This window comes from Xiphophorus maculatus, chromosome 1 (genome assembly GCF_002775205.1).
Source record: "Xiphophorus maculatus strain JP 163 A chromosome 1, X_maculatus-5.0-male, whole genome shotgun sequence".
NCBI classification, from domain to species: domain Eukaryota; kingdom Metazoa; phylum Chordata; class Actinopteri; order Cyprinodontiformes; family Poeciliidae; genus Xiphophorus; species Xiphophorus maculatus.
The window spans coordinates 10,223,251-10,233,195 of NC_036443.1; the positions used below are offsets into that span (position 1 = coordinate 10,223,251).

A 9,945-nucleotide genomic window follows, 5' to 3' on the forward strand; every position below is an offset into this window, starting at 1 on the left:
TCCCAGCTCCACAATGGAGGACGCGTCAATAAATCAGAGAGAGAGAGCATATCTGTGCCTGGTGTGGTTCCCAAGATAAGCAACAGGTAATTAAAAGTGTATCAAGGGGTCATCTGAGAATTTATCAGGTTAGATGGAGATTTTTTTATTTATTTTTTTGGAACACATTAAAAGAGATGATGATCACGCACATCCTTTGAATATTTCCTTTAGAGTCTGAACTGTTGGATGTAGATCATGTGTGTCTCTTTACCCCAAAAACTCTCAGTCTTCAGTTAGTTGTTATTCTGCAGGTCACAGAGGAAATCTGTTGTTGACCAGGCCTCTTGTTTTTCCTGCGGGTCTGCTGCAGACCCAGTGTCAAATTATAGTGTCCTCAGTTGGCAAGACGAGTGGGCTGGCCGTGTCCCCCAAAGGGCCCGTATGACTGAATGGCCCCAGATGTGTGGCTGGCCTTGTGTGGAGCAGTCTTCTTCCCAACATCAGGGTGAATGTGTGCAGCTCCTCCAGGATCCTCTGGGAATGTTAATTGATCCTCCGTCATGAGACAAACAGGAACCCTGTGTCTGAGTCCATCTGGGGACAATTAAGTCTACTGGCTTCTGGTGAAGAGTGTTTTCAGTCGCCAACTATAGCTATTGCATATTTAAATATATAAATATACATGTATATTTATAAAGGTGCACTAGTGGTACCAGAATCATTACATTTTTAGGCATAATACTAGTGTAATATGAGTCAGATACTGTACCTTATTCATGTCCTATTTACACTTTAATGACATTACAACCAGAAACTTCAATGTATTTTATTGGGATCTACTCTGACAGATCCATGTTGTGTATATCTATAAAGTAGAATTAACTTTGTCTTTTTCATGTAAAACTCTGAAGTTGTTGTGTTGTTTCTGCATCTGCTTTCATCCCAAGCCACTTACAAATTATAAAATAGCAATGCGGAGAAGAGTGGCTCCCATTTCTTCAGACTCTTTGAGTCGGCACTCTGCTTTGCGTCTCCACCCGCTGAAATGTTTACACTTTCTTTTTTTTTGCTTTGACTAGGCCATTCTAACACACACAAACATGCGTGTTAGATCTGTTGCTGTCCTGCTGGAAGGTGCACCTTTTTGCTCCAGTGCCAATTAATTGTGACCTCTATCAGGTTTCCCTGTGCCTGCTAAAGAAAGACACCCTCACAGCATAATGCTGCCACCACTTGTTTCTCCTTGTTGAAAGTTAAATTTGGTATCAGTTCACCAGAGCAACTGCTTCTCTTCATTTTTTTGTGTGTCCTGTACAGGAATTTTGGCAAATACCAAACAGGATTTCTCAAAGCTCTCCGTCATCTCGTCATCTCATCACATAAAACGGCAGCTTACTAAGGACATCGCTAACAGATTCTTCCCCACCTGAGCTGTAGATCTCTGCGATTCCTCCATTGTAATTGTGGCCGTTTCTGCCGTCTCTCCAACTGATGTTGCCCTTTCCTACATAATAATGGTACTCGACTGCACATTTCTTCGAATCAGAGTGTGCTATTTTTAATAACTGTATTTTTTATTTTATTTTTGACCTTGTGTGAATTTGCCTGCTTCCGTCCGTCCAGCTGGCACATCCTAATTTCCCCCCATTGATGGTGGAACAACAAGCCAAAATGCATTAGTTTTAATGGGCCGCCGTGTTTTCAGTTTTTCAGTACTCCTTCCTTTTTCAGGTGACGGACTGAACACTGAGGTCAGACCTTCAAACGGAGGGTTATTGTTTTATGACTCTGCTTTAAACTTCTTCACAACTGCTTCCTTAAGCTGTGTGGGATGTTCGCTGTGTCACAGCTGTAGTTAAACTGAGTTTAAGTGATTCACACATGGAGTCTGTTTACTTATTGTGTGACTTCTGAGTAATCTGTGGCACTGAATCCAAAGTCCTCCTGATTAGTTTGAAAATCTCATAAAGATTTAGCGATGCAAAGAATTGCTGGTGCTTAAAACTTCCAAGAAAGCACCAGCCTGACATGTATTTGTGTAAAACTCCCAACCTGCTATTTCTGCCTCCTGCTCTCCTCCCTTCACGTTTGCTTTCGATTCATAACATAAAAAAAAATGAGGCTACTGTCTGTTCCCGTCACACCTGACGTGTCTGTGCAAAATCAGACCTTCCCCCAAAAGGTTCAGTGTTCACCACACTGTTGCTGGAGCTCTTTGTCTGCAAGTGTGTGGGAAGATGGGTTCCCCTCCCACCAGCGGCCCGAGAACTCCGAATTCCTGCCATAAAATCCCGTCCATCACTGAGACCTGCGGCGGCGCGGGGCTGCTACCCATCAGCCATCTCTCTGTGAGTGTGGTATCTCCCGTTTCCCACACTCTGCGCCTATTCACTGGCCCTGAGATGGGGGACAATAGAAGTGTGTCTTGTTACACATCACATTAGCTACGGTGTTTGATCTCCTGTTGAAGGGGAAGAAGGGGAGGGGGCGGCTTCAGCCAGGCCATCTGGCCTGGCATACTAGACCCTGAGAAAGTCTCAGGCAGGCATGCCACACTATCCACAACTTCTGCACACAGCAAAAAAAAAAAACTGTTGTGAAAGACTTTAGGAGCACTTGAGACATAATTCAAGCTTCGGGCGTCACACCGCGACCGGTGGAACAGAGGAAAGTGGAGCGTGTGACCTGCAGGGGAGTCCCCGGCCCATTTCTCAGTTTCTAAAAACGCCTGTTGGAAAACAAGGATGGACTAAACAGGGTATTAGCAATCCCTGTGAGAAATACTATAGATGGGACAGTATGCAGTATATACAAAAAATGCAATGCTGGGATGTTTTTTCCCTGCTTGTAGGTGTATGGGTGTTTTAAAGTCATTTTGATCAAAAGTCTTTGGTTGTTTATTTCTGTCCTGTCCCTGCATCTGGTCACCTCAGCACACTGTCCAGATAAAGGATGCAGCGTAGAGAAGGAAGTGTGAGCCAGGCTTAAATTTACAGTCAGTAGACGAGCAAAACTGAGTGCCAAATGTGAGAAAATGTAGAAAGTAAATAAATAATCAGGTTATATTTTCTTCTTCATTCACAGACATTGCAGTATTCTTGCTAGAGTTTCGCTCAGCCTCCTATTTTCCAGCTGAAAAGGCCAAACAGTTTGACCACTTTAATAGTTAAGTTGCAGCTTTAATTATTCGTAATGGTGGTTTTTCCACTTTTAAATGTCACTTATTTGACTGATTTCCTTGACTGATCTGACTTCCAATGCCTGACAATTACTACAATGATCATTTCCAACTTGTTTAAATTGATTTTTTAACGTGCCTTCTTTGAAGTTTAGGGACTTTTTGAGAATCTTCAGAGGTTTTGTGGGAAACAAAAACTTCCTGAATTGTTTCCACACATCCTTGACCAGAACATGAGGTAAGAAGAGACACTTTTGAAGCTGGTAACATGAATGACACGTCACAGAACGAAACCTCAACCCCACCAAGCCAGATGCGCCACGAAGTGGACGACTCAGGTAGAGTTGTTGGTCCCAAGTATGCAAACAACATGTATCTTAGGTTAATTGTCGTGAGGTAGCAAAAACAAAACTTTATTTCTAGTATTCCTTGTTAAATTTTTTTTGATTGACAAAAGTTATATCTGACATTTGAATTGTTTTATTTTACTTCTTTTGAATTGTGCTAAGACCTTCAACATACTGAGAGAAAATAAAAGCAAAGACCTGACACAGAGGCAGAACAAATCTGAACATCAGACTGTTCAAATTTATAAGCTTCCATCAAGAAAACGTTTTTCATGTTATATCATTCCTGTCTTGTAAGTTTAACTCATTACGTCTACTGTTGAAGTATCTCATAAATAAAGAATTTGATTTAAATCTCAAATTGCAGGGAATTCCTTTTAAAAGCCTCTTGACCTGTTCCGTAATCGACTGCGATTTGACCTGCTGATCGTCTTTCAGGCGAATGTTTGATAGATGAATCAGATCCAAGTCAAGACAGCCGAAGGTGATTTGATAACGGGAATAAGCTGAAACACGGCATATAAAATAATGATTAAAATTAAGACAAACACTGACGGTTTCTGTGTTTAAAACTTCATCAGAAGTTGATTTATTTCACATTTTCAAATGCAAACTTCTCACAGAAGCAACATGAGAGACTGTTTCAGTAAAGTCTGAAGCGAGAATAAAATACCTTTGTAAAAGGCATCAAGTAGAAGATGTGAAACATCTATTATGGACGTCATAAACAGACAGGAAACAGAACTTCCAGTTACACTCACTCAAATAAAAGCCAAACAATGGTTACAAATACACGTTTTACAATCCCAACAGGATTACAGTAAACATGGATCCACTGGCTCGATAAAACTTCATCAACTGCAAATGATGAAACATATAAATCGCTGGTACTCAGTATCGATACACAGATTGTTCCGGCAAATGTCTCAGACACTTAAAGAAAATAAAACCAACATGGTTCAAACGGCACAGCAATGGCTTTCCATTAACGTTCCACTCAGGAACAGAGAAGCAACTAATCACAGAGTAAGTCTTTTGAAGGAACGAACACACATGGTGTGGATATTCAGTACAACCCGACTGTTTTCAGTCCTTCCATGGGAACACCAGCACAGTTTCACTACACAGTTAAACTTGTGCCCAAGGTTGAAGGAAGTTAGACTCCAGGGGAGTCTTTTACTTTTCTGTCCATGACGTTCACAGACGTAGTGATCTCTCTCTCTCTGTTGGGAGGTTTCACCAGGGTCTCCACAGAGAGCCGCCGGTCGGGCCCAGCTCCTTGTTGGAGCTGACCCGATGGAGGGGAGAGCCTGGTGGAGAGGGGCTGCTGAGGCCGTTCCTGCCGGACGCCTGCAGGCCCTGGAAGTGGCCGAGGAGCAGCCGGTGAGCCTGAGTCTGGATCTCGCTGCGGGACAGGAAGCCGACGGCCTCCTGGACGCAGCGGGAGTAGCCGTCCCTGGCCGTCATGGGGCCGGAGGTCAGGTGCTGCTGCTGCTGCCAGCTCCTCAGGTACGACACGGCCATCTCCAAGATGTCGGCCTTCTCCTGCTTTGAGTCCGGCTGCTGCCGGAGAAACTCGGGACCCAGCAGGGATTTCAGCTGCTCGATGCTGGTGTTGATGCGGTCTCTGCGTAATTTCTCCACCATCGGCTTTCTCAGCTGAAGGACAAAGAGAAGACAGCTGAGTAAGTTTGAATCACTTTATATCGTCACTTTTCAAGGTAAGCAAATGAGGGAGTCTACGGTTTTTTCCTTATACAAAAGAATTCTTATTCATTAAAAATCCGAAATGTTAAAAGAGTTTTGGTGTACTAAAATAAATTTAAAACCTTTTCAGGCTCAATTGAGCTAACACTTGCTATACTTAGCCAAGTTACAAAACTTAAATAGAAGCTGATTTTGGTGCAGAAAAACTGACCGTTTAGTAAAAGTCATGATTCTACCTTGGTTATAAAGAAAGCTTTGATAATTTACATTGGAAGAAATTTTTATCCTGACTACAAGTTTCCATCTGCATCAACCGCCTGAGCCGGATCATTCTAGAATGCACAAAATCAGTCCAAGAGTCACAAAAATTTTGGACACCCCAGGTCTAAGCTGTTGGAGGAGAGGTTTACCTTGTGAGCGGGAGTCAGGTGCTCCTTGCTGGCTTGGCCGTAAGCAGTGGGCGCCATCGCTGCAGAGTAAGAGGAGCGCTTTCAGCTCAGCGTGAAGAGCCGGGTCGAGTCTTGTGCTGCCCCGTCTCCGCCACTCCTGTCCCGTATTTATACACACACATCTCCATATGAATGTGTGAGTCTGAGTCCTGTCGGAGTTTCTCACAGTCCCCGGAGCCAATGGGAGCGCTGGGAAGGGCTTGAGGGAGCGCAGGGCTGCCACAAGCTCAATGAAGTGTTTATAGCCGTGGGGACAATGAGTGTGCCTCTGGGGAGCAGGTGGAGAAATGGACCGCGAGAGAAAGAGCCCCGGGGTGGGGGTATGGGGGGAGCTGGGAGAGTGACCCGGCGCTTGTGTTGATATGGGAAAGTGGTGACCCCAGAGGGAAGCATGCCGCTGTCTCATGTCGTCTCCACTGCCACGTAATTGCAGACAAAGTGCCTCCGCCACCAGGCACACGTGGGTGTTACAGAGGGGCCAGCCGCTTTGAAAAGACCCAACATGCGGCCACTTCCACCTGTTGGAGGCAGCAAACCTCCCCGGTGCTGCCGCGCAACAGTTGGGACGACGCAGAAATGCCTAAAGTAAAAACAGGGAGGGGCGTCTCTGGAAGGAAGAGAACCGGCTGAGTAAAAACAAGCATTTATAAACGACTGGTTCAACCGAGGGTGTAACTTTGTGTTTTAGTTGGTGAGGACGAGGTGGTGCCAGGCCTGCTGACGCTCCATCAGTTACTGGAAGCTCTTTTCTTTCTTAGTGCCAAGAATAAAGCCAAAACTTACATGTGAATACAGTCTTATTCAATAAATTAGGGTATACGTCCTGATCAGGCCTGTCAGATTAATTTAGAAAATAACCTTTTAGCAGGTATTAAACCCACTTTGAAATATAAATATGTTAAAACGGGAGGAATCTATTTAATCTATATGATGTATTTCACTTGGTGATGGAATTAACAAAGGAACTTTTCAGTCATGTTCTAATTTGGGAATAAGTATTTGCTCAATGCTTACCTACAATTTTAAACAGTTTCATAATTCAGTAATAGTTTTTGTGAAGAATTATCACACAGTTGCCTTTTATTGCCTGATTTTTTATCAAGTGCTAAAAACATCAACAACATGAGATTCTGTTACAATCAAAATGTTATTAAACATTTCAAAAGCAGAATAAGGAACTTATGTGTAAACCAAATGAATCAAACTTTGTATTTTTCAATGATGTGATTCTGACTCCACAGCTGTTCCTCAGTTGGTTGGCAAAACCTTTGTCCTGCTGAATTACACATAGCAGATGAGATATGATGTGTCTTAAATATAACAAATATTAAAGACGCAAAACCTTTTTTGGGTCTGGTTGGGGCATTTCGTGAGTAGAGAGACCATCGATGTTTCTGGATTCTATAAAATGTGGCTTAAAGCTGAGATTCTGATGTTTGGATATGTAAAAATATATATTCTTTCTGAAAATAAATCTGTAAATAGTTTGGTTTCTGTCAGTTCTGCAAAGATACAAGAGAGAACAAAGCTAATTTCTCTTTTACAATGGCCAATAATTAAATGTTACTTAATTGTCGCTGCAGGAGCCATGATTTAAAATTTGACGAACTTTGGCTCTTTATGCTTTATGAAATATTTCATCCTATTTGATGACTGATCTGAATATTGCCACGTTCTCCGACCAAATGACATTTCTCCGACCAAATGTCTAAAAACGGGTGACTATTATAGCTGTGTCTGAATTCAGGGTCTGCGTCCTGAAACACCAGACCATAAACGCCTCCACTCCTGATTATCTGTCAGAAAATCTATGTGTCGCCTTATTTTTGTGTTAATTGAACCGAAATACTCAGAACTGCGTAGCAGGACTAGGATACATGATGAAAGTTAAGCTCGCATAACTAACCTGCTCCCCACTTCCTTCACATAGTTTTTTAATTAAGGCTTTTGACTGACCTGTGAAAAGTGATTCCCTTTGGACTTTGTCATCTTCCTTTCATAGCGTTTTCAATTAATATCAAAACGTTGCCTCCCTTTTTCGGATTCTTTGCTCGATTGTGTCATTTTCCACAACCACAGGTATTCCTGACTCGACGTAAAACAACGCGTATGGCGCACTGCCACGCACAGTAAGTCACGTGATGTCCACGAGGATTTACCGCTTACATTTTACAAAGGAATTTTAAAAAAGCATTAATTGGCTGTTATTGCTTTACAGCGCGCAGCTGCTTCCGAGTTACTGTCCGGAAATAGATGCAGGCACAGGTGTCAAACTCCATTCCTCGCGGGCCACCGTCCTGTAGTTTTTAGATGTGCTACAGGTACAAAACACTGGAATAAAATGGCTTAATTACCTCCTCCTTGTGTAGATCAGTTCTCTAGAGCCTCAGTAACCTAATTATTCTATTCAGGTGGTGCAGCAGAGGCACATCTAAAAGTTGCAGGACTGCGGCCCTTGAGGACTGGAGTTTGACACCCCTGTAGGACATACTGGTGGGGACATGTCCACACCAGTCCTTCAGGAAGTTACGCCTATGGGTTCAACCATTGTTGGGGCTCTTTGTTCAAATATTGGTGTATTTTCATAATTAAGGTCACAATAAAGGAAGTTTCAGTGTGAGGAGAAAAGGACATCTACAAATGTTAATTCTGTGGTTTCATGTATTTTTCACAATATTCACATCCTTTGAACTTTTTTCACATTGTCACATTAGAAGCCCAAACTTTCACGTATTTTATGTGGATTTCATGTATCAGACTCACATAACCTGATCCAAATAATAAAGTGGTTCTCAGTTCATCTTTACAATCAATCAATCATCAATTAATCAAGTTTATTCGTGTGACACATGTCAGCAGCAAGGCGTTTTACATAATAAATAAACAAAATTGCAACGTTATAAAGAATACACCAGACAGTCAACAGTTGAACAGACATTGCATTTTGATGAGTGCCGTCGCCACAGTCACACACATCAAATATGCTGGTAAACCTTTCATCTGTCATGGTTGAAAAGCAATTAAATACAAATAGAAACATGTAGAGTGGTGTGCAGTAAAAATATTCCACTGCTGCGGTTCCGGGTTTGTTCCATCCATACATGTGGAGACTGAAGATTTTTCCAGTCTTTGCAAAAAAAAAAAAAAAGCACAAGTTCATTAGCAGTAGATGACAAACATCTCTGAATTTTTGTTTTCAAGTTTAGGCCTTCAGCTTGACCCAGCTTTGACAGACAAGACAAGGTTTGATATGTGAAGCAGACCTCAGTTAAAGTCATGACACAACAATCGAGATTGGAGATTAAACACTAACAGAGCATCTCATAAAGCCTTTCAGAAAAAAGAGATAATTACACCATCGGACAAATATATTTGTGGTAAATCCATTAAAACTCAAGGGCTTATGAGTTATGTAGCAGCACATCTTTCAGGATATCATGTTATTATTGTCACTTTAGGGGGATTTTCCTTGCAGCAAGGTGGGAATTTTTAAAACACAAACAGAAAGGCTGTTGTTGTGTTGTTGCTTACACAACAACATTGACAAAACAGTAAAAAGTCTTTGCTGACAGTGGAGATTGTGTCTCTAATTAAGCAGCTTCAAGTTGTTGTTTTTTTTTCAGAAACTCTGATGTTGGAATCAGACTTTGATATACTGTGACTTTTATAGGTCACCATCAGCTAACACTTTCAGCTCTTCTCCTTTACTTACCGGAGTTGACTCTTCTGTTAGTCCTATTTCTCTTCAGTCCTTCACTTTTCAGGGGGAGCGAGTTAAACATTTGTATCAAAAACTCATTTTGAGCTTAAAGTCTTTCACATGACCAGTATTTCAGTGTATCTGAAGAGAGTGAAGTGTCAGAAGAATGCTTCAGTTGTTAGCTTTCCCGCTCTCAGCACACGTCAACACCCCAGGCACACACACACACACACACCCACACACAGGTTGATCAGCCTGCCGCTGGCCACGTCTCGGTCACACGCTCCCTTCCTGCCTGTGTGGAACGTGGGAGCTGCTGTGGTCCCAGGCTTCCCACACTTCAGCATTAATGACTCCAAGGCAGGCTGCACAAAGGAAGTGTGCCCCGTTGAACAAAGACCGAGTGACCAACCCACCCTTTAAACCACACACACACACACACACCAAGGAAGGCAAGGTTGTCAACAGGGCTTCCAGGCACACCATCTGGATGGATCGAGTGCTTTTGTCGGTCAATCAAGCATGAGAGGCGCTCACCGTGAGAACTGGAGAGGCTGAAATAGAGACGAGAAGTTAAATGAG

General features: G+C 42.5%; 1 protein-coding gene across 1 annotated transcript; it reads right to left on the reverse strand.

The window, feature by feature from the left end:
* Nucleotides 1–4,075: 4,075 nt before the first annotated feature.
* LOC102218095 (transcription factor HES-5-like) lies at nucleotides 4,076–7,903 on the reverse strand. Its single transcript, XM_005800103.2, has 2 exons — nucleotides 5,625–7,903; nucleotides 4,076–5,166 (listed from the first exon to the last, which is right to left on the reverse strand). The coding sequence occupies exons 1-2, from the start codon at nucleotides 5,679–5,681 to the stop codon at nucleotides 4,744–4,746; spliced, it is 480 nt and encodes a 159-aa protein (XP_005800160.1). The 5' UTR covers nucleotides 5,682–7,903; the 3' UTR covers nucleotides 4,076–4,743.
* Between the last annotated feature and the right edge of the window lie 2,042 nt (nucleotides 7,904–9,945).

Excerpts from the sequence above, each read along its gene's own strand:
- LOC102218095 (XM_005800103.2), bottom strand. The coding sequence starts at position 5,681 with ATGGCGCCCACTGCTTACGGCCAAGCCAGCAAGGAGCACCTGACTCCC. Across the intron at positions 5,167-5,624 it reads ACCTGACTCCCGCTCACAAG|CTGAGAAAGCCGATGGTGGA; the intron begins GTAAACCTCTCC and ends TTTGTCCTTCAG.